Genomic DNA, 25,865 nt, shown 5'->3' with positions numbered 1-25,865 from the left:
AAAAGGGGTTACAGCTCATCTCACCAACTTTCCTTTTGTGGGTTTCCCCACAAAAGGAGACCAGAAGACCAAACAGAATCCTCAAGGAACTGTTACCAGAACTTACTAAGCAATGGAAATGGATTCTAGGGCTAACGTACTAATTCCCCTAGTTGCTCAGATTGTTGGTGACTGGCAGGGTTCAGCTGAGTCCCTTGGCCAAAGTCATGTCCTCTCCCTGAGAGACTCCTACATTCAAGGTTTACCAAATGTTACCTCTTCAAAAAGTCCATCCCTGGCCATCTTAGCTAACATCCCTCCATGTTTTTCTCCCTCCACCTGCCATGCTCTACTGCAATGCCTTTTCTTCCCCTAGCACTTCATCAGTTACTGAAATTGTTTTATTTACTGTTTTAGATGGTTGTTTTCTATTTTTGTCCAAGAAGAGTGGCGTGCTTGAAAAGAGAAGGAAAAAAGCCCTATGTTCCAATGCAGCCCCCAGTGGCTGATATTTTATAGTCCTTCAATAAGTATCTGCTGAATAAATGAGAGTGGAGGTCACAGGGAGGACAGCCTGGGGTGTTCCGCTTACTGAAATAGTTGTTCTGTTCAGTAGAGTCTGAGGAAAAGCTGTACTTATTTTGTTTCTTTGTTTTATGAAGGACCCCCTGCACCATGTCTGCATCTCATATATCAACTTTATGTTGAAAAAAAATGTGTTGATGTAGTCCCTTGCCATCATGCTGCTGTCAGGCTTCTGTCTCCACCATAACCATGAATGTTACTTGTCTCTGGCAGATGAACATGATTTTCAGCCATGAGAAAATAATAAAAGGTTCTTAGTTCTAGGGTACTCTAGGATTTTTCATGTTTTCAATGAAATTAACTTCTGTTTTTTCATTTTACGGAATGGCTCTGAATGTCATTAAGAGCACACATGTTTGTGACTAGATGGATTTCAGTACTTAACATCTTGTGTTAATCTTATTTTTTAAATCCCACTGCCAACCACTTCTGCCTGGTTGGACCACCCATATCTGGGTTTCTGTGATGCATTCTTTTACGAATAGGTTCTTTTTTCCAGTGGATTTCCCTACCTTATCTACAAATACCTGTTTTCTACTTGCAAGGGGAAAGATACCACACTGACTTCCACGTTTATGCTCCCCAATCAATTTGAATTTTTTGTCAAATTTTTCTTTTCCTAATATGGGAAAACTCCTTATACATGAGTAGAAAGAATATTCTCTCTAGTTCTAGAATCTGATTTAAGAGTGGAAGAGGTGCATTCCAGGTTAGAAGTACAGGGAATATGGAAGTGTCCTCTTGGAGAACTCAGAATTAATACCACTTCTCTTCCCATTACCTGCATTTCCTTTTCCAATGTCATTGACTCTATCAAGTAAGAAGTATTTACTGACGCCAGCTATCTGTCTAGCGCTATAGAAGGTATTGATGGATAAAGCAGGGGTTGGCCAAACATGACTAATGGACCTAATCCAGCTTGCTGCCTGTTTTTTGTTTGTTTGTTTGTTTTAAAGATTTTATTTATTTATTTGACAGAGACACAGAAAGAAAGGGAACACAAGCAAGGGGAGTGGGAGAGGGAGAAACAGGCTTCCCGCTGAGCAGGGAGCCCGATGCGGGGCTCGATCCCAGGACCCTGGGATCATGACCTGAGCCGAAGGCAGACGCTTAACGACTGAGCCACCCAGCCCCCCCCTTTTTTAAATAAAGTTTTATTGGAACACAGCTACATACATTTGTTTACATATTATTTATGGCTGCTTGTGTGCTACAAGAGCAGAGTTGAGTGGATTGTGACAGAGACCATATGGCCTGGAAAGCCTAGATTTTTTACTATCTGGCTCTCTACAAAAAAGTTTGCCAACCCATCGAGTTTATGAATTAATTGGGTTTATTGTGAAAACACGGAGTTCTTGGTAAATCAATAAATACCAAATTGTATGTTACTGAAGAGAATAGATATCACAGATTAGTTATTGGTTGGGAAATAAATCTTATTTACAAAGGAGCTGATGATTTTAAAATGTTGAAATGTGAGAGATTCCTTGTACTGCCTTTCCTCGATCATTCTGTGCTTTTCTTTGTCAAGTCTCAGATATGCTGTGAAATTAAAAGAAATTTAAAACTTTATTAGCAAAGCTCTATGTCCTCCATAATTCCCTCAAACAGATGTGCTGAAGAAATAGCACAGGGTTCTTAAGATCGCAACATGCCTGGCGTATCATAGATCCTCAGCTATGTTTAAATAAATGACAGAACGTGCAAACTCTAAAGGAAGAGAAATTCTTTTCAAACAATAGCTAACGTTGTTGAGTATTGAAAACATGCCACCTTCGGATGGTGTTTCTCGACAGGGAAGAGACTGGCTCTTTTAAGATTAAATGGTAGCCAGAATGTCAACTCCTCCATTTAGTGTCTGACACATCGCACACTGTAAGAGCTTAATAAGTTTTTACTGTCACTATTTAGAGGAAATTGTATATTTTCTTTCAGACATAGTACTAATTATACTGAGGTGCATGAAAATAAGTAAAGCATGTAAATTAACCTTTGATTGCATCACTCTCAGATATTAAGAAAACATTTGTATTTAGGAAATACGTAACAGAGTGATTCACAGGAATGTAAAACTAGCTCATTCATCAGTGTAGAAACATCCTCTTTTAAAATTTTGTTGTGCTGATTATTAATAACTTATTGATATCTTTTAAAAAGCAGGAGAAATTAGCTAGGTGTATGGGGTTGTACCTACTCAGCTGCTTCCTTTTATAAAAGCTTTTTGTTTTTAGTTTAACATAAACCCTTAGCATACCACTCAGTGGCTTTTCACAAAGGAGGCACACCTGTATAGCCAGCACTGAGGTCAAGCAGAATAGTGCCAACATCCCACAGCACCTCCCACGGCTCCTTTCCACCACTATTGCTCTCCCAGAGGGAACCTCTCTCCCGTCATAGGAACAAGCATTGTAAAGACTAATTGAGGAGATGCTAGCATGTTCTTTTAATAAGTCCACAGATTCTGTTAGGCCTTTGAGACCAATCTGTCATTTTAAGTAGAGCATAGTCTTCTGACTCTGAAATATTTTATGCTAAATATGTCAGAGTTCTTTTCACATATCAGTAATGTGCTTTGACATGTTTAATATGACATGTTTAATATGAAAGCCTTCAGGGGAAGGCAGTTATATTTTCCTCTGAAAATAGAGAGTGAGGCAGGGTTAATCATGAAGTTCGTGATTCACAACAACAGCACCCACGGTCGGGTGAGGTCTCACTAGGGTGCCTGTTAGTGAGTCAGTCATGCAAACGTAGCTAGACCTTGAGATGTAGAAGGTGAATTTGAATGACTCTGCTCTGCCGTCACCCGGTGCTTTGAGGTAATTTTATTTTTTGCATTTTTCACTAATGTCCGTGAAGGAATTCATATCTCCCCTTCCTTCTCTGTTGCAAAGGCCATGCTAATTTATCCCGACAATTACTTCTATAATCCGAATAATGTATGAATGAATATCCAAGAAAATGCTCTGAAAGCTCTCAAGTTTTCTGTTTCATAGTTATTTCCCCATCCTAATTTTTCTTTGCTTTACTTTATATGTTTTTAAATTACTTAAAACAAACAAACAAACAAAAAGGAGGTTATTATAATCCTTGTTCCCAAATGTTTAGTTTGGCATCTGATGCAAGGCCTCAGTTCCAGGCTCTAGTGCCAGAAGCTGAAGCTGAAAACAAGAATGTGGTGGGCAGGCTTGAGATCTGAATTCGGGAGGAGTGTTTATATTTTCCCAAGGGCCTCGTTAGCAAGAACCCAAGCCCTGAATGTTACTACCAACACCTTTTAGTGACTTCTCTGTTTTGTGTAGTAGAGAATCATCTTATACATGCACATCCTTACTTTCTCATCCCTGTCAACTGCCTTGTAAGCTCCAAAAGAAACTTTAACAGTAAATCCTCATCAAATTCGAAGTTGTGATTTTGTCACAGCTCATGACGCATAATCACACAATAGAGTTTAACTTTTGAATATTTTCAAAATTAGAACCAACTGAAATGTCCATCAGTAGACGACTGGTTAAATGCATTATGTTACGGTGGAATGCTGTACATGCATTAAAAGAATATTTATCTACATTTGTCAATATGGCTGCAAAATGTCCTGAATAATCTTGTATATTCAAATGTATTTTGCTGTATATCTCTCTGTATAGATGTTGTCTTAGAAAATATATTTAAACAAGTAGAAGACAAAGGTGATTTATTGTCTTCCCTCAGAGGTAGAAGGAGATTTTGCTTCCTGATTTATATTCCTTTGTTTAAATATATAATATATTGATTGTGTCATAGCTTTAAGAAGAGAAAAACAGTTTAAATAGACAGTTGTGTTGTTTTGTGTCAATTTTTTTACGTCCAGTATTTCAACCCTTTTTTTCCTTTGTAAAATATATTCAGAATCCTCTCCCGAGCTTTGGCTGCAGGGGCATACAGGTTTAACTTGGGTGTTCTAGACAGGAATAGGCCAAAGTTTTGCTTTCTCATTTGAGCCATGCCATACTTAGAAGGAAATGCTGACCAATGAAGTCAATGCCAAGGCCGACAGTGGTATCGAGGTCAGAGAGAGTTCTGTAGTTCAGTTTCCTACTCATTCGTCTGGGTCTGTTTCATGGCTTTAATAGGATTAGAGAAACATTTACATTGAGGCTTTAGGAGAATTCCACACTACGCAACTCTCACAGAACAATATAAACCCACAGGATTAAGGATGGAATTGATCTAAAGTCAGTAGGGTAAAATGAGTGCATGCACCTGGTTCTCTCCTTGTTTTCTACTTGCTGAGGAAGCCACCCTGAGACAGTGAGGACAAAAATGTATGTGTAGGCAAGGGCATGTTTTTCAGGGAGACATGGGGTGATGTAATTTAAAGAAGTTCTGCCTTTTTAAGACGAAAAGCAAGTCCAGTTGCAAGTGGTTTGTTGAAAAAAAAGACTGATGTAGAAAATAGTCTGTCTCTCAAATATCTTATCTCTATTAGTATTTGTTTGATCTTCCATATATTCTTCATTCTTCAACCTTGCTTTCTCCTGCCTTTTGAGTCCCATAATGATTGGAGTTACTCTTTCTGATTGCAATTCAGAGACCCATATTGCCTCTTGTAATTTAGGTGAATATTGACTGACTTCAACACGTACCTGCACTGGAGATAAGATTAACACCCTCAGGAAATTGAGAATGCTAAGAAATAGTATCTAATTAGGACCTGTGGCAGTTGAAATGATCATAGCAGTGCTCCCAGTCCAACATTCCCTTGCCGCACCCCATCAATAAGCAGAGTCTGTTTTCCCTCCCCTTGAACCTGGGGCTGAACTCTGCCTGCCTCAACAAATCCGATCTAATGGATGTGACACCAGGTGATTCTGAGGCTAGATCAAACAAGGCAATAAGGCTTCCACCTATCCGTTTTTCTCTCTTGACATAATTGCCTGTGAATCTAGCCATCCTGCTGTGACAAAATTCAAACTACCTTCTTTGGGGGGACCACATGGAAGACCCACATGCACAGGAGCTGAAACTTCCAACCTCCAGCCAACATCAGTCACCGGATGTGAGTGAGTGAGCGAGCCCTCAGCTGATTCCAGCTTCTGACCTTCCAGCCGAGATCCCAAATATCATGGGGCAAAGGCAAGCTGTTACAGTTGCAACATATTCCAATCCCTAACCCACAGTTCATGAGCGTAGTAAATCGTTGTCTTACACCACTGAGTTGTAGGGTAATTTGTTTTGCCGCCATAGTAACTGGTACAGGGCCACTTCTCCACTAGAGACAGATAAGGAAGTATCTGTAGACAAGGGCAAAATTCTTTTGGGGAGATAATTTTATATCTCCATGGTGTGGCTTGGATTCAAAGAGTAATTTTTAAAAGGCAGATGTAGCTAATACTGAAACACACTGAGAAGAGTGACCAGAGGACTGGTTATTAAAAACTACCTGAGCATGCAGAGCTTCTGCATTCAGAAACCACCAAAAGGAGTCTTCGTTAGATCCAATTAAGCCCTCCTTGTGATTCCAGGCTATTTCAGGACTTGGAATAGTATCTAGACTGATGAAGCAATCCAGAATACTGCCTTTCAGAGCGATTTCAACATGTCAGTAACTGATTCTTCTGGTTTCAGAAGCACAAAATGAGCAGTGCCAGAGAGCAGTTGGGCCGGAGCTCTGCCTGTGTTAAATCTGACAAAGTCTAGAGCATGAATGATTCTCAAGAACAGCGGTTTGCAGTGATAGGAATTAAGAAGCTGGACAGATTTTTTTCGTGTCACAGATTTCAGAATGTGTATAATTTTCAAATAATTTTATAAAATACTGTTACTAGTTCTTTTACTCCCCCATTCGTCTTGATTATATCTACGTACCATAAAGATAAAGCCACTCTGCTATCCATTATTTACTGATGCAAACATCTATTTCCCAGGATACTGTATTTTATTGATGATGATGTACATTTAAAGAATACCATAACTAGTGTACTGAGTATTTTATAAAATAACTTGCAGTTTCTTTTACTCATTTTATTTTTTTTTAAAGATTTTTTTTTATTTATTTGAGAGAGAGAGTGAGAGAGAGAGAGAGCACAAGAGGGGGGAGCGGGAGAGGGAGAAGCAGACTCCCTGCCGAGCAGGGAGCCCGATGCGGGACTCGATCCAGACACTCCAGGATCATGACCTGAGCCGAAGGCAGTCGCTTAACCAACTGAGCCACCCAGGCGCCCTCTTTTACTCGTTTTAAATCCCTTGCACACAGGAGCACCTGGGTGGCTTAGTGAAGCATCTGATTATTGATTTCAGCTCAGGTCATGATCTCAGGGTCATGAGATCAAGCCCTGCATCAGGCTCCGTGCTAGGCAGGGAGTTTGCTTTAGATTCTTTCTCTCCCTCTCCCGCTGCCCCTCCCTCAACCTGCCCTGCTCACGTGCGTGCACTCTCTCTCTCTCTCTCTCAAATAAATAAATCCCTTGTACATATTATTTTTGTGAAGGCAAAAATGCCATTTGACTGTTGGAATTTTTGAAAATACAGTATTTTCCTTTCTCATCTCAATTGCAGTGTGTACTTATGGATAACTTTTTTTTTTTTTTTTAAGTAAATTAGCCACCCACCTTTGTTAATCTACTTGCTAGTTCCAGTGCATGAGTAATGATGCTTGGTAAGGATTGGTTACATAAAACATTTTGAGTAACTGCCAGATTTTCTTCTGAACTTTTCTCACGTACAAATATAGGTGAGAGAAGAAATATAGGGGAAATATAGTATCTAATTAGGGGGATGGGTGTTTGAATCAGATTTCCTGGATTAGAACCAAAATTTGCCATTTATTAGATGTGTAAACTTAGGGAAGTACTTAAAACTGTGGGCCACATTTTGTTCATCTGTAAAATGGAGATAAAAATAGTGCTTATTTTACATAAAATTGTTACGAGAATTAAATGATTTGGCACGTGTAAAGTTCTTACAACATTATCTGGCATATAAAAATATCATTGTCAGTGTTAGCTATTAATGCTATTATTTTATTGTTGAGGTAAGTTTTCTTAGTTACATAGTTTAGATCAAACTGCCTTTGGTACAACTGCCTTTGGTTCTTGAAGTATTTTTTAGTTTAAATACCTCTTTGTTACAGAAGTGATTCATGGCAACTTAAAATATATGTACTATTGGGGTGGCTATTGGGGTGGCTAGGTGGTTCAGTTGTTTAGGGGTCCGACTCTTGATTTCAGCTCAGGTCATGATCTCGGGGTCATGAGATCGAGCCCCACATAGGGCTCCACGTTCAGCACAGAGTCTGCATGTCCCTCTCCCTCTGCTCCTCCCCCAATTCTGTCTCCCAAATAAGTAAATAAATTAAATCTTTAAAAAAATATGTGTGTGTGTGTGTACTATTAAAAATCATGGTGAGGGGCGCCTGGGTGGCTCAGTTGTTAAACGTCTGCCTTTGGCTCAGATCATGATCCCAGGTCCTGGGATTGAGCCCCGCATCGGGCTTCCTGCTCTGCGGGAGGGCTGCTTCTTCCTCTCCCACTCCCCCTGTTTGTATTCCCTCTCTCACAGTGTCTCTGTCAAATAAATAAAATCTTTAAAAATAAATAAATAAAAAATAAAAATCATGGTGAATGGTAAATGAACATCAAATAATGAGTGTGAAACTGATGGAGATTTAATATAAATATGTACAGGTCAGAAGGTCCTGTCTGCTTATCAGAGTTAATCTGCAGAATCAGGTTGGCGTTTCCTGGAGACAGAACTATCATATTTTATATACGTAAAAATTCACAATTTTAAACTGATTCGGAATTTTATATTTCCAGACATCCTAAGTGAACCTGTTTGGTTAGGTAAAATTTACCATGCCCATTATATACTTTTTCAACATTTTTAGGTTTGTTTTTTTTTTTTTTGCTCTTCCAGTTTGTAAATGCGAATATGCTAATGGAGGAAAAAAATAGACACTTGCCAATGAAAGTTGAATACATATATGTTCAGGTGATCAGCATAACCTGATCATTATGATTATTTTATTTTTATTTTTTACCATTCATATACCCTTAAGCTATTACAGGAGATTGTATTCCATTAGTTGTTCTTCAGCCCCCACATTAAAATGGCCAACTTGCTGGAAATTTTAGTCTTATTCACTTAACATTTTGAGCTTATCCTCAGATTCTTGAGTTTATACCCTAAAAAGTAAATTTTGGTTTTTGATTTGATGGTAGACATGCACAGTATAAAGTTGATATCTATATCACTGGGATCTATATTTGTCTCCTAGTAAGAAAAACTAGAAATAACAGCATCGGTAAGTCCAGAGGTAAGCTGTTTTAGAGCTAGGATGGAAGCTTAACAGTCATAAAATGATTCAGATCCTTCTGTCTTTGTACTTTTTCTATCTTTAGCACTGGCTTCATTTTTCAAGGCTACAGAATAGTAGCTAGAGCTCCAGGAAACACATTTGTGATGGAGGAGAAAGGAAAAGTGAAAAAATTAAAGGAAAAAGAATTTGGGACAGGTGTCTGTCCCATTTTTAAGGAACTCTCCTAGAGATCCTACCCAGTAACTTACACTCCCATCTCTTGAGCTACCCCTAGCTGGAAGGGAGTCTTGGGAATGATGGCTTGAGGATGTTCATATCATTGCTAGAACTAAATTGGAATTTTATTAGTAAGAAAAATGGATATTGGAGAGAGAGCTCACACGCTTTGCCATATTCCCTGACTTCTGATACCTTCTGTTTGGTGGGTAGTGTTAATTATTTTTCAGCATCTTCTATTTGAGCAGGTGCTATTGCCATTTTTAGGCAATAATATCCAAGTTTAGCTTTCCTAATTGAAAGCAAACTTCCTTTACTTATTTACCAGGAGGACGGTGAGGGTTTTCTTACATTCCTTGATCCAGCTGGGAGGCAGCAAGGGGTTTTAAGAGGACTGACTTTGTATTTTCCCACTTGGTTTCCTCAGTAGGATAAATCTGTTTTAAAATGTGCCAGACAGATGGTATTTTTTCCTTAAGGCTTCACTGATCAAGTATACACCATAAAATCCTGAATGAAGGGAGGAGCAGTTCTATATATTTAAAATGAGAGAAAAAAGTCTGTTCACACTAACTTCCATTTGATTAAATGGTGCTTTGTTCCATTGGTTCAATTTTGAATACTGAGGATTTCCTAGTGGGAATCAGATATGCATCACAGCTGTGGAGCATCTCACACTTGTGTACTTGGCTAGTTGTATCAGTAGTAATGGAAATGTGAAGGGAAGCAAGTGAAGACTGTCTTAGTCTCAAAGGTACCACAAGGTGAGATCCATACCATACATTGCCTTTATGGATTACATTTCCCTTTTCTTTTGTTATGGACCTGGCAGGAAGTAGTCTGTTGTTTTTATATATGGCCACTGAGGTTTGTACATTAAGGCAATGATTTCTTTTTTTTTTTTTTTTAAGATTTTATTTATTTGACAGAGAGACACAACGAGAGAGGGAACACAAGTAGGGGGAGTCGGAGAGGGAGATGCAGGCTTCCCGCTGAGCAGGGAGCCTAATGTGGGGCTCGATCCTAGGACCCTGGGATCATTACTTGAGCCGAAGGCAGATGCTTAATGACTGAGCCACCCAGGCGCTCCTAAGGCAATGATTTCTTATATAATGCATTTAATGTGCCAGTTTTCCTTTAAACATTTCTGTTGCATTTTCAAGGAACTATTTGTATATTAATATAACAGGAACCTTCCTGAACCTACTGTTTAGGAAGAGAAGATAATTACATGTTTTAATGACGATAGGGCTTTTGGCATCTTGGCAGGTTTTTGCATGAGTGTGTGCAATGCAAGAAACTCTTAGGTATTTTATAGCACAACAGATATTAGGGCAAGGACCTGAGTCATAACTGAAGTCCTTATCTGAGAAGGCAGTGTAGTATTGTGGTTCAGAGAATAGGTTTGGTATCATACACACGTGGATTTGAATCCTGGCCCTGCCACTGGGCCCAGTTATCAGTCTCTAGCCTCACTGTCCTCAATCATAGAGTTCCAAAAGAATAAAAATGAGATAATACATAGTTTGTTTCCCATTGATGCCCTGCACTTAATGTAATCTCCCCACCTTGAGCCTGGGCTGGACTGAGTGGAATTGGGTTATGAAAAGATTGTGGGTTCTGTTTTGTGTGCTCTCCCACTCTCTTGATGTACTTTTGATCCTTCTCATTCTCTCTTGGATTGCTTGCTTTGGGAAGTCAGCTGCCATATCATTAGGAGGGACTCACATGAGCTCTGTAAGAAATGGATATTTTAAGGCCTGTCAATAGCCACTGAGAGAGGTCGGAAGCAGGTTCTTGCCCAGTTGAACTTTGAATTGCTCACAGCCCACCTAAGAACTTGATTGCAACCCTAAGTAGAGACCATGAGCCAGAGGCACTCAGTTAAGCAGCATCCAGTTCCCTCACCCACAAACCATGAGATGATAAATATTTGTTGTTTTTTGTTTTAAACCACTAGACTTGGGGTGATTTGTTACTCAGTAATAGACAAATAATACAACACACAAAGAGCTTCACCTGTGCGTGGCAGGTGAACGAGAATCTCAACACAAGAAAAGGTCATACTTAATTCAACGTTACAGGATTATTGATCATGCATTGTAAATCATTTTCAGTATTTGTGTGCACAGAGCTCTGGAATAAGCCTTATGGACAGCCACTTGTCTGTTTTTGTAGATTGAAACATAGAAGGCAAATGTTATCAGTCATCTGAGATTTTAGGATAGCATGAGGAGACAGGACAAGAGGTCATGTAATTCTTTCTTCTACTTCAAAGTAAGATGACATTTATATTGCTGAAGGTCAAAACAAAAGAGGAGATAGATAGTAATTGGCAGATATATGTCCTTATATTGACACGAAAGAATTGCTAAAATCTTAAAAAAGATGAATTGATAAAAATACAAGAGTGTGTTTGTTACTTGAACATTTTGTTACTTAACAGTATTTGTTAAGGATCTGTAGTATTTGTTTAGGATCTTTATGTTTATTTACTTTATAAAATGTCATCCTACAGATTGCAGTACTTGCAGTAACCAAGTTCTTGAGAAAATAATGTAGAAAAAAAGGCTGTTTCGTTGTTTGGGAGCATGTAACAAATTCTATTAAAAACGTTATGTGGAATGTCATATTAAAATCATTTAGCCTGCCTTGCCAGAATCAATCCATCTTATATTTGAGATAAACACTTCCCTTGTCATTGAACTCTAGAAAGTAGGATATGGAACTTATTAAAGGGTAAATATAACCGTATGGTTTAGAGCCTTAAGATAGAATTTCTGTACAACTACTATTACAGTTTTATCTACCTTTACCTTCTTTTCTAAAATTCCCCAAATCTATGGCTTTCTTTTTTTTACATTGTTTTGGAAATTTTCAGATTTTCTTTGGAAATTGTCAGACTTAGGAGTAAAGCAGTTGTTACCAGAATCCTTTTTTTTTCCCCCAAATTCACTGAACTTCACATATGGAAGATCATACAATAAAGTCTAGTGCCTGCCACCAGGCAAGTAAGAGTAAAATCTTTACTCACTACTACAGTTTATCCTTTTCTGGCCAAATGTTTGCTTTAAGGTCAAAGAAGGTTGTATTCTAAGGTGGTTTGCCTGCACATCAGAGTCTGGAATGCGTATTGGTTTATTCTGTCCAGATGATTTAGCGAAGAGCAAAAATGAATATTCCCATTTCCCAGTCATTCTATGGCAGTTTGAGATAAAAAGGCAGAACGGCCCAAATATGTAGAACTTACTTTAGATGATTCAAAAACAGAGAATTTACTTACCCTAAGATATCTTAAAACAAAACAAAACAAAGCAAAAAACAATCCTTTAGTTGTGGCCAATAGGGTTTAAGATTCTTTATACCCGTTTCTCATTTACTCTAAAAGAGCATCTGTAATTCATCTTGTACATGGTAGAAAGTTACACAACTTTTTTATATGTTGACATTTTTTAACTGTATAAATAGATTTGAAATATACTTTAAAGTTGAAAAGTATTCTCAAAGAGAAAAGGAGATGTGAACTCTGGATTGAAAGTCTTCATGGGACATGAATGATGGCCTATGAATGTTCTGCTAAAGAGGTTAGGCCTATATTTTCTGAAGTTCAAGGTTCAGGCAACTGGCACTGCCTTGGTTCAAACCACTGCCCTGACTATATTGAATCTCTTAGAGTCAGAGTTATTCTAAACATGTACTTTACCTAACATTATTATCCTAAAATTGGTTCAGAGTCTCTTTCAACATGATTTACAGTAATGCCATAGTTATATTCCCAGAGAGGAGATTTCATGTCTAAACTCAAGCTTTAATATACAATATATACCTCTTGCAATCAAATTTGCTTATCTAAAAATATAAAGAAAAGACTATTTTAAAAGAGAAACTCTTTATGGTTAGTGTACCAGTAATAAAACAGATACCATAGGGCCTCCATTAATGCAACTAGTAATGTTACAGATAAGTCTAAATTTTCTTAGGTTAAAGTGATGAGAAGCAGAATTTGAGGATATAGGAAAAACGTAAAGATGGTAGTGTTTAGAGCAAAATGTTTAAATGTCACACAATAAAAGTAATCACCACTTAAGAATAACTTGGTCTTCCTCATGTCTGTCAGCCCTTATTATGATGATTTCATAAAACATACCGGACCATTACAGTTATGTTTGCATATTAAGTCTTAAAATCGATCCATAGGGACACCTGGGTGGCTCAGTCAGTTAAGCGTCTGCCTTTGGCTCAGATCATGATCCCAAGGTCCTGGGATCGAGCCCCGCATCAGGCTCCCTGCTCAGCGGGGAGCCTGCTTCTCCCTCTGCCTGCCTCTCCCCCTGCTTGTGCTCCCTGTCTCTCTTTCTGACAAATAAATAAAATCTTTAAAATCAGTCAATCAATCCATAATCCACTTCCTTCATGTCTACATCAAGGCTAAGAGTGGTGATGTTATTGCACCCAGAATGGTTCTCAGCACCTTCTAGGGAGGAGTCTTACCCATCCACTGTCAAAAACTTAGGGAGGCCCTAGAATGTACTTGATACATAGGAGGGTTTCTTAAGCAAAGATAAACTAAAGTTAATACATTTAAATATATTCTAAAGAATTATATTTTTTAATTGTTGGAGGACATTTAAGTTTGTGAAGTTGGTCTCTTAACCACTCAGAGCATCCGTTTTCCACAACTATAAAATGTAGGTGTTAGACTAAGTCTCAAAACACCTTTCCACTAAAATTCCATGAGTACTCATTAAGAGGAAACTCAATCAGTATAGTGTTCTTCCTGTATTTGTAATTTGTTTTGAGTCTACAGGAGTTCTCAGGAAAAGTTAATTTGTGGGGCATTTTCCAAAGTATGCTCTATGCACTTGCATATACACACACAATTCCAAAGTTTAAAAAGTTTGAGAAATGTTACTGTACCATAGCCATTTTAGCAGTTCACACTGCTTATGAGCATAAAAGCTCTGAGAAGTTCTAAAGAAAAGAAACTTTTTTTAAGCCTGCATTTCTCAAACTTACTTAATTAAAAAGCCTTAAAAAAAAAATAGGACATGTGCTACATAGAAATGGTGTTTTATACATTGTGGGAAACACTACTCTGGTATGTAAGGACCTCAACAATTTGGAAAAATCATTGTTAGTCATTTCCTAGGGCTGCTATAACAATACCATAAACTGGGTGGCTTAAAACAACAGAGATTTATTTTCTCACTAGAACTGTGAGGCTAGAAGTCTGAAATCAAGGTGTTGGAGGGGCTGTGCTGTCTCTGAAGGCTCCAGGGCATGATCTGTTCTGTGCCCCTCTCCTAGCTTCCGGTGTTGCTGGCAATCCTGTGCATTCTTTCCTTTATAGCCATATCACCCCCGTCTCTGCCTCCATCTTCACATGGTATTCTCCCCTGTGTCTATTCCCATGTTTCTCTGTCTCTTCTTATTAGGACACTAATGATTAGATTTAGAGGCCATCCTAATCTGGTATGACCTCATCTTACATCTTAATTATATCTGCAAAGACCCTTTTTCCAAATAAGGTGACATTCACAGGTGCGGGAGTTAGGAGTTAAATATATCTTTTCAGGGGGCACACAATTCAACCCATTACAATAATTACCCGTCAAACCTCATATCCCACTGCTCCTTGACCAAGTCATATGTTAGTGTGCACCAGGTCTTAGTTTTCTGACCTTTCTCTTTTATCTACATTCACTCTGTAGATAAGGCCTTCTGTGCTTTAAATAAATGCCTTCTCCATACAGATGATTTCTAAATTTGTATCCCTTGCCCTGATCTCCCCGCTGAACTGCAGTCTTATATCCAGTATCTGCCATATCTGATAGGATTAGACAAAGTAACCCTGTCCAAAACAAAATTCTCATTTTTCTGTGGCTGCCTCACTCCAGCTGCAGTCCATCACCAATAAATGGCAATAAAGAATCACCTTCGGGGTGCCTGGGTGGCTCAGTTGGTTAAGTGACTGCCTTCGGCTCAGGTCATGATCCTGGAGTCCCTGGATCGAGTCCCGCATCGGGCTCCCTGCTCAGCAGGGAGTCTGCTTCTCCCTCTGACCCTCCCCCCTCTCATGTGCTCTCTCTCTCTCTCTCTCATTCTCTCTCTCAAATAAATAAATAAAAATCTTAAAAAAAAAAAATCACCTTCGTTTCTCTTTTCCTTTCATCCACACTTCTAATCCATCAACAATTCAAGTTGATCCTATCTCAGATATGTTCCCAGCCTGACTGCTGCTAAGTTTCCATGGCCAGCAGTCTTGATTAATGTTCTACCTTTCCCAGACCAGAAGCCTCCTAACTGGGTTTTCCTCTTCCACTCTTGCCCCACTACAGTCTGCTGTCCCCAGTAACAAAGTGCGCTCTTTATCAAGTATCGAGTATGGTCACGCTCCTACTCAAAACTCTGCAGTGTCCTCCCATGACCTATAGCATCCTACATGCTCTGACCACTGTCTGCTTCTCTGATCCTCCCTCCTCCTCCCCCTTGCTCATTTTGCTCCAGTTTTATTATATGTGTTGCCAATCTTCAGTCACCAGATCTGAACCCACAGTTTGGACTCTGCTCTTGCCAGTTCATCTGCCATAAAATTTTCTTGCCCGATGCTTTTGTACAGTTCCTTTCTCCCTCATTCCTTTCAGCTCTCTTCATTACCATCTTGTCCATGTGCTCTTCCCTCTTCATCCTACCCCAGAATCTCTCCCCCACTCCCGTCAAAGGCTACTTTGTTATTTTTAGAGTACTAATCTCTACCTGAAAAGTCATAATTTGTTCCTCAAACTACAGTATAAATTATATAAGAACAGAGAATTGTCTGATTCATCACTTTATTTCTAGTGCCTAAAATGGTGTCTGGCACATTGTAGGTGCTAGAGAAATACTGAATAAATGAGCAAATGAAAGAATGTATGAATACTCCTACGCAGACTTTCTCCACTGCATTCAAGCCTCCTTCCTCAGTGTCTCTCAACAGTCTATCTTTGTTCTTCTAATGTGCTTTCCTACAATTTCTAACACATCTTCTCTTTGTCTAAGGAAATGCTCTTGATACTCTGAGCACCTGTTCAAGTCCTGCCTCTGTGAAGTTTTCAGGGCTACCTTCCTGCCATGATTCCCCCCATCTCTGATCTTCCATTAGACTCTGTCTTTACACAAGAGCACCTAAATGTTCTTCCTTTATTGCATGTGTGTCTCTCCAAAGAGATTATAAACTTCTTTTTTTTTAAGATTTTATTTATTCATTTGAGACAGAGAGATACAGAGAGCAGGCATGAGCAGGGGGAGAGGCAGAGGGAGAGTGAGAAGTAGACTCCCCGCTGAGCCAGGAGCCCGACGTGGGGCTTGATCCCAGGACCTGGGGCTTGATCCCAGGACCTGGAGGTCATGACCCGAGCCGAAGGCAGATGCTTAACCGTCTGAGCCACCCAGGCGCCCTGAGATTATAAACTTCTTAAGGAAAAGGACATTATAGTATACTTTTTTTGCTCAGGCCTCAGAGCCATAATTGACCCTTACAAATAAGGGTCAATCTTGACTTTTTTACTGATCAACTGATTGACTAATTGGCTAATTGAATGCCTCAATCTCAAACATGTAAATGGAACAACAGCTTAAGGGTCTCTTGTGGGGGTGTATAATAAAGTCAGAAAAAGAGAAGCATTCATATCCACATAACACCATTAAAAGGTCAGCACTGTAATAAATAAGTGACTGAAGAGCTATTCCATTTATTAGAAGGTAAACAATCTTTCTTACCCAGTATGATGATATTAACTGGAAAATCTGTTTGAATAATTACAGTTTTAGATCATTGTACTTGACCTTTCTTCAATGCTCATGAAAGAGCTTATTAGCTCTGAATGTGAAAACGGAATCCATAAAACTTATTATTACTAAACCGGTAACATTTGCTTATGGGATCACTTTCCATCAGTGAATTTGATATCCATTCCAGCTTTTTTAAAAAATTAGATGACTTTTTAAGCATAGTTTAAGATACAGTGGAGGGCAGTTTGGAAAAGTAACATTGATAAAAGTCAGCTTAGTACTTTCACATCTCTTATATATCTTACTGGTAGAAGCCCCAAAGATACTGAAATCACAATTAGTACTAAGTGTTTTATATATACATATAATACACATAAAATACATATAATATATATACATATATACAAATATATATACAAAAACAATGTATCATATTTTCTGGTATGTAAACAGTGTTCTTAACAGTTCTATTAAAATAAGCCATTTTTGTTTGTAATTGATTTTGAATTGTGCTCTTCAGACCAGTATAAGTTCACCATCCATCAAATTGTATTTTGAAATGAAAGCTAAGGTCTAGAGATGTTTTTCTTCTTTTGCTATGGCATAAAATACTAACGGAAAGGTAAATCTAGTACAGGGAATTACTAGGAAGTCATGTGTTTTTTTTCTCCTAACCTTATTAATATTAACTTTTAGCAAGTCGTATGCTTTGAAATGGCTTTCAGTAGTATACAAACTGAAGTGATGATGCAAAGAGGAAAGAAAGATTTATAAAGCCCAGAGACCTCAGAATTTCCAGGTTGTTTTTTGTTTTTGTTTTTGTTTTTGTTTTTTTCCCAGCTGAAGCAACAGAAAATGGAGGGGGAAACAAAGCAGTTAGAGCTACACTGTTAGAAAGAGATTGTAAATCCCATACCCAGAAATGGTTGCCACCACTAGACATAATATTGTCAGCACAAAGTCATAGAATACAAATATTTGACTTACTTTGAAATGAAAGCCACGAATACAGGACTAAGCTCCAGTCTTCAAGGGGCAAAAAGAGTTGAATATTTTGCCAGAATTCTTCTTGCCTCAATAAAGGATAGGAAGTTAATGCCTAATAAAACAGAAACTGTTGAAATTCAGGAATTTGCCAAGAACATCAGCTTGATGCACTCGTTTCAGAGAGAGGAATCTGCCATCTTTATAAGAGAAAGGTCTCAAGTGTTCCTCTTCACAGACATGATTTTTGTATCATGTCCAGGGAGGACCCGCCAAATTGGAAGTTTAGGTCTGTGATAGCCCAACTTATCGTCCTTCCCATAAAGGATCAGTGTCACCTTATTGCTCCTTAAAGTGTTGAGTTCCTGTTGATTTAATGGATCCTTGACTTCAGACAGTTCTGGGGAGGCATGCTGAAAGATGTGAAGTGAACCTTGGAGCTGCCTAAACCCAAAACCAGTATGTCCATCATCTTCTAATCTACTAATTCCACAAGCAAAAAGAGAGAAGTGCTTGGTATGCTTAAATAAATCTATTAAACCTTTTTACCCTTATATATATATCCCTGCTTTTAAAAAATTATAGAATATTCATTCTGAATGCATAAATCCAGATGATTATTGTCACTTAGCAACCATCACAGGTCACATGTTAATTATGTGAGCTTGTGCGATAGGCCCTCAGAAGGAGAATAGTTTCCTCCTCTGTCTAATATTCATAAATTCTAAGATATTCAGTCAAATTTTATTTTAATACAACTCCTGATTTTCCTAGGGGGCTTCTAGAAGACTGTGAACTATTAAAACTAACATTTATGATATATATACAGTGTACATGAGTTTTGAAACAATTGTAAAACACCCATGAAGCCCCCTCCAAAATGACTCCAGGTGTCTCATCTGCCTGACACCATCCTCTACATACAACTCCAGATACAACCATCCTCATTTATGATTGTGTAATTTCCTTGCTTCAAAAGAAATAATCTATTGCCTATTGATATAACTCAAAATAATACACTTTTGAATTCTGCTTGACTTTTGTGCTGTATGAAAAAGGGTATCAGACTATCTCTAGTCTGACCACTTCCTTTTTAAATTCAATTTTATTACAAATGTTCACTAATTTATATTCTTCTGAAATATTTGATGGTATGGTTGGTAATATGTTTGTCAATATGTGATACATTAAGATTTATTACCAAGTTGTAGTAATTAAGCCAGCATTATATTTGTGTGAGGATAGGTGAATTGTCTAGTGGAACAGAATAGGGAACCCCAAGACAGATTCTTGCCTACATGGAAACCTGATTCATGATAGAAATAACATTGCAGGTGACATATGCTTTGGTTTAAGTAATCTCTATAAGATGTACTAGCTTAGATATACAGAGGTCTATGTTGAAGGATGTTCATTACAGCATTGATTATAATGGCAAAAGGTTAGGAGCAATCCAAATGTCTATCAATAGAATAATTTTTAAATAAATAATAAAATATCTAGTTTATATATATGCATATATAATTATAAATGCACAGGGGGAAAGTATGCAACCATTTGAAAGAAGAAAACAGGGGAAACTGATCCCTCATACACTGCAGAGGGGACTGATATATTTGCATCCTCACTCTGGAAAGCAGTTGGTATTATCTATCACAATTTAAAATATGCAAATCTTATGATGTAGAAATTTCACCTATTGAAATCTGTCCAAGAGATACCCTTGAACATCTTTTGAAGGGAGTGCACTCAGCTTGTTAATTTCCTTGGTGCTTTAAAAACAAGATAAAACTGGAGCAAACTTACATGTCTATCCATGGGGAGAGGGGCTACATAAATCATGGAATAGAATCAAGCAATTTCTTAAAAATGAGATAGGGAAGATTTCCAGTAGTGGCAGCTGGAACAAAGTGATTGTATGAACCCTCCCATAGTTAACAATTCTAAGATCTGGACCAAATGTTTTTAAAAACCCATCTTTAGCGCTTGAAAGCATCCAAAAGAGGACAGAAACCACTGGGAATGGACTGGAACTGGATATTAGTACCTTCTTCTGTACTATTTGAATTTGGATGAAGTGTAAAATTTTTAAAACTACAAATATTCATATTTCAATTTGTTTTACATGTATTAAAACAAAACTTTTAAAATTTACCTTTATCTCCTACTTATCTTTTAGATTAGGTCAGGCATATTTTCACTTTTAGAATTAAACATGGATCTGTCATTTCCTGGTAGATCGCTTTGCTCTGCTTGGTTAAAGGCTTCTTGATTCATTCAACCTCAGCAAATATTTATCAAGTGTCTAGCATGTACCAGACGCTCTTCTAGATGCTGGGGTACTGTAGTCAGCAGGACAGACAAGATCTCTGCTCACTTCAGGTTTATGTTGTAATGAACTGTCTTGTTTAATAGACATGTGGAAGCGAAAGCATATATTCCCCTAAAGGTGTCATCTGAGAGAAGAAGGGAAAAAAAGAGGAAAAAGGATAAGCAGAAATCCTATTTCTGTATGTATATTAAAATCCCAAGCTGTTAGAATTGAAAGGAGTCTTACTGGTGTTCAGTTTTTTACATGTGCATTTTGCTAAATGCATTTTTTATGAACTAATTTTTAGGATATTTCAACATTTTAAACTTTCAGTTTTTTCAGTCATTTTGAATATCAGTGGATTATAGAAGTGGAATTTAACAGAATTCTGGTTTGGATTTTTTTTTCTTTTATGTTGGGGAAAGTTTGTGGAAAGATTATGTCAACTTTTACATAAGTATGACAGGTTTATACTGTGAGATGGAATTTACTTGGCTTTTTTTTTAAGTTTCTTCATTGTTCTGTAGCTATAGGCAATGTGTTGTCATTGGTTATTTTTATACCATGGGTAAGTTGATTTTTTATTGTTTTTTATTTCAATTCCAGTATAGTTAACATACAGTGCTATATTAGTTTCAGGTGTACAATATAGTGATTCACCAATTCTATACATTACTCCATGCTCATCACAGTATGTTCATTACAGCATTGATTATAATAGCTCTTTAATCCCCATCACCTATTTCACCCATCCCCCAGTCTACCCCCTCTGGTTACCATCAGTTTGTTCCCTATAGTTAAGAGTCTGTTTCTTGGTTTGTCTCTCTCTCTCTCTCTCTCATTTTTTTTCCTTTGCTCATTTGTTTTGTTTTTTAAATTCCACATATGTGTGAAATCATATGGTGTTTGTCTTTCTCTGACTTATTTCACTTAGCATTATACTCCCTAGTTCCATGCATGTCATTGCAAATGGCAAGATTTCATTCTTCTTTATGGCTGAATAATATTCCATTCTTATATACATTATTTATATATATATATATATATATACACACACACACACACACACATATATATATAAAATATACACACACCACATCTTCTTTAGCCATTCATCTATTAATGGACACTAGAGCTGCTTCCATTATTTGGCTATTGTAAATAATGCTGCAGTAAACATAGGGGTACATGTATCCCTTTGAATTAGTGTTTTTGTATTCTTTAGGTAAATATCCAGTAGTGCAATTGTTCTATTTTTAACTTTTTGAGGAACCTCTATACTGTTTTCCAGAGTGGCTGCACCAGTTTGCATTCCCACCAACCAAGAATGCACAAGGATTCCTTTTTCTCCACATCCTTGCCAACACTTGTTCTTTCTTGTGTTGTTGATTTTAGCCATTCTGACAGGTGTGAGGTGATATCTCATTGTGGTTTTGATTTGCATTTCCCTGATAATGAGTGATGTTGAGCATCTTTTCATGCGTCTGTTGGAACATGGGCAAATATTTTAGGGCAGAAGGGGAGTTAGAAACTTATCTTGATGTATTCAATAATCCAGAAAGTTCTTTATTATATGACTTTTATTATTAACCTTTTGTTCACTATATTAATTTGTTATTGATACATTAAAACAATCTCTTAACTCAGCAGGAAGACCAGGTCAAGTAAGTTTCACCAATGTCAAGATTTCTTAAAGTACACCTGTCCCAAGAACTTTCTCTAACTTCAACTTCAGGACATGATCTCTTCACTTTTCCTTTATTCTGCTAAACTCTATGCAAGATGTAATTATGCTGTATTTTTGTACTGTGTATTTCTTTTGTTTTTCACATCTGTTATATTGATATGATCTTTGTGGCTATTTGGTCTGTATATTCATTAAGAACTGACATCTTTACATTTTTTGTTTTCTGAAATCACTATGATCAAATTTATGTTATTTTCCAATAACTGAATACCAGTATCAATATTAAAATTGTAATGAGTATCATCTCACTTTAGCTATTATAGGCCAGAATTAGTGACTACGTTGTCTCTGAATTTAAAGCACTATTTGATTTTCTAAATCATCATCTAAAAAGTTTCTCTAGTGGGCTTCAGTCACATAATATATTCCTTATCTGTCAACTAAGTGTATTTTTTTTCTCTTTTTCTCTCTCTTTACAAAACAAAAACAAAAACAAAAACCCAACAGCTTGATCAAGTCATCCGCCAAAGAAGCCTGTCCAGTTTGGAACTGTTCCTCTCTTGTGCTCAGAAACAGTTAAGTGCGCTAATAGCTACAGAACCAGTTGACGTTGAATAAAGGGAACATGACAAACTAACCCCACTGGCAATGGATAAATCATTAGACCTCTAAAATACATGCTGTGAATTATAAAGATGCTTTTGTTTTCCTTCCAAACCTTGGAGAATTGATTTCCACTTCAAGGGTAAACCAAACGAATATTTAGAAGAACTATCACGAGATCTAATTTATTTTCTTTTGTTTTCTCCTTTACGTTTACTGTCATTTTCTTAGGATCAGGAGTTGTTGTAGTAGCAGCAACGGAAAGTATGATGTGACCCAAAAGCTGCTGAAAATTGCCACATTACCAAAAACCTAATTAAACTTCATAGCCTCTTGTGGCCTATTATATTGTATTTGGCAAAAATAGTAAATATCTTTACTTATTGCTTCACAGTGACTCTTGATAAGATTCTATAATGTAATCATACATTTATTTGATTTTGAGGATAGAAACAGCATGGACTTCAACATCACTTATTTGTCTATGTAACTTCGATATAAAACACTGATACGACAAAGAGTCATTCTGATATTACCAGACCCCTTTTCTGTAGTAGGATCTATGTATTTTCATCGGTAGCAATTAAAAATACTGAACATTATTATATTAATTCAGCTTTGATCTGATGTACTGCCTAAAGGGGTATGTGTGTGATATATGCTTATTTTCCTGTTTCTATTCTTCAAAGTCACTATAAATCAATAAAATCATTTTTCTTACTAATCGTATCGTGAACTTAATCTCTAGAAAGGTAATATAACTTAGCCATTTATAGGAATTCAAGTTCAAATATAAAAGATATAAAATCCTTTCCCAGTACTTCAGAATGTACTTAAATCATGAGCAATGTACTTTAATGCAAAATCATGAGGTTTTTAACATCAAAACTAAAATGCTGTCATTAAAATGTATGCAAACATTTTGTCTTGCTTTCTGAAATGCTTCTATTTCCATGAGCTTTGTACTTTTCTGGAATTTCTCAATGAGTAATAAAAAGAACTCCAAAAACTTATTTGGTTATTAGTTTTCTTTTTTTAATCTTTTTAAAAAATTAATTAACTCTTTTTTAAAAGATCTTTCTTGCTCAAATTTCTATATCCATGGATGATGATGTTTTTAATATAGACCTCCCCCTAACCATTTAAAATAATATTTACCAACAATCTTTAAATGTTGATAACTAATTAGTTTTCTCTTGTAAATTTAAAAAAAGAAATTAAAGCAAACAGGCCACGCACTTGAAATGCAGCATAGTAAATAGAGGAGGAGGGCTTTTAATTCTGGAACAAGCCAATAACACAATGATATAGGCATATTTAAAATCATTTGACTGTCGTCGAATTTAAAATAAGATACTTATCATTTACAAGTCACTTAAATATGAGTTAGATGAAAATGAAGCATAGAAGGTCATTGAAACTACGATCCAGAGAGACTAAGATCCAGAGATAGTAGAAATGTCAAGGAAATATAATACTCTACACCTCTCTTTCACCCCCTACCACCACGAATTGATTTTTTTCTTCTACTTGGGGTTCCAGCTTTGCTGTTGACTTAAACTAATTGTTGTCTGAAGTAATTCAAAACAAATTGATACTGATCAGTCTACAAGTATTTGCAGAACACCCAGCAAGCACAACTGTAAACTCTTGGATTGCTATATGGTGCTTCTTTCCCACAGAGCTGTCCTTAAAGATAACTAAGAATGATCATCTGGGCAAAGAATTGACTATTTGAATACATTAATCCTTCCAAACTGAATTAGCTGATTATCTGTTTCAATGATGTTCAAGTTATAGATCTCATTGAGAACTATTCTTTTTTTCTCTGGTTATCAAAAGGACTTACTTAGACCATCTCAGGCCATATTCGCTGAGAGAATTAAATGCTTAAATATTGTGCCGTGACTAAAGGTGAGAGTTCTTCCCTGAAATGTGAGCCCAGAGTCTCAAAGAAAAGTAGTCAAATGTTTTGTGTCTAAAACTTTCTTTGCCTATTGTATGATTTTCTTAACTCTTTTTATGTAGCATTTTCTACTTTTATTTTTAAGTGTATAAGGCACCATTTGAAAGGCTGAGAGTAAGATTTTTGGAATGATAAAGCCATTTTTAAACTGTGATTCCATTTTTAATAGCATCCTTGAGGTTCATTAATAGAAAAGTTCTCCCTCCCCCCAAATGAGTATCTTCTTTGTGCCAAGTATTTTCACATGTTATTCCAGTGACCCTATAAAGTTACAGTATCTAGTGAAGGAGATGATATATCCACATTTATTAGTGGAGAGGTGTTTACTTGCCCACGATGACCAGGTGGAGTTGGAATTCAACCCACAGCTTTCAACACGGAGTTTTACTCTTTCTAGTACACTGGAGATAGCCGGTATTCTCTCTATGAGAAGATATCTGGAACTCTACTTCATGTACTCTCCTCACTATATTTTAATCTTAAGAAGACTACCCCCCCTTAAAAACCTAGTTGGAGTTCTGGCTCTGCCACATTCTAACTGTGGAATGTTGGGAAAGTTGCCTAACCAATTTGAGTCTCCGTTTTCTTTATGTGAGGTAGAAATAGTGATTTTTATAGGCTTTTTGTGAAAATTGAATTAGGCTTTTAAAATGCTCCATACAGTAGACCTTACTAGCGTGGCCACCAGTTCACAATAATTCCCCTTTCTCTGGGAATGGCCCACAAAATACAGGTGTGACTGCCCACAAACAATTGGTTAAACGGTATTATCCAGCCCCTCTGACCTTGATTGATCCACAAGTGAAGACCGGACCCCACTGGGCCTCCTGTGAAGAATCATCTAGTGAGGCCCTTCAACTACTTTATGTAGGGAGACAGACACAGGAACTTCTGAGGTCAGAAGTCCCCTGATCCCTGCTTTGCCTGAGTCCTGGATTCGATGAGATACCCAAATATTCTTCCAGTATGCCAACACCACTTACTTTTTTCCTCTAAGCCAGCCAGAGCCAGTTTCTATTCTGTGCAACCAAAAGAATATTAATCAAGGCAATCCAGCACAGAGCCCGCAGTGCATAATCCCTGGACACTCGGCACTTGTAAATTCTTCATTTCCTCCACCATACTAATCCACATCCAAAATGGGAACACTCTTTGATTTATTTTAAGGAATTTTAAAAATATAACTGAACCAAAGCCCCTATTGTCTAACAAAGCCAAGTAAATCACAGATACCTAAAACTATGAACAAGCAGTGCCCTATTTAGAAGTCCTCTGTCACTCAGTATCTGGAGTAGAGGTTTAAACTCAGCCTTGCTAAATGCTGATTCATGTTCCAATTCAGAGGAGCCTTGCTCAGTGATTACTTTGAAATCAAAACCAGAACAATGTCCCTATGATTGGTGTTATTCTGCACTGAGTCAAGGATCTATAATTATAACTTCATTTTTAATCTGGCAGTTAAACT

The 25,865-nt window shown here is 37.3% G+C and overlaps 1 protein-coding gene across 4 annotated transcripts in view; it reads left to right on the top strand.

Moving 5' to 3' along the window:
* The window catches only part of CCDC91 (coiled-coil domain containing 91), a 344,660-nt gene that overhangs the window by 288,320 nt on the left and 30,475 nt on the right, over positions 1 to 25,865 (top strand). For 2 of the 4 annotated variants that reach the window (XM_035027988.1, XM_035027990.1), the window contains exon 13: positions 22,339 to 23,445. The exons of the other annotated variants lie outside the window; for them this stretch is intronic. In XM_035027988.1, the coding sequence (XP_034883879.1) occupies positions 22,339 to 22,449 (111 nt within the window). In that variant the 3' untranslated portion in view covers positions 22,450 to 23,445. Of the gene's footprint in view, positions 1 to 22,338; positions 23,446 to 25,865 lie in introns of those variants that run through there. 4 annotated transcript variants of the gene reach the window in all.

The sequence above is a fragment of the Mirounga leonina genome, unplaced genomic scaffold (assembly GCF_011800145.1).
Source record: "Mirounga leonina isolate KUSES-001 unplaced genomic scaffold, KU_Mleo_1.0 Mir_201, whole genome shotgun sequence".
Taxonomy (NCBI): Eukaryota; Metazoa; Chordata; class Mammalia; order Carnivora; family Phocidae; genus Mirounga; species Mirounga leonina.
The sequence above is the reverse complement of the archived record's forward strand: the minus strand, read 5'-3'. Positions and strand labels throughout refer to the sequence as shown.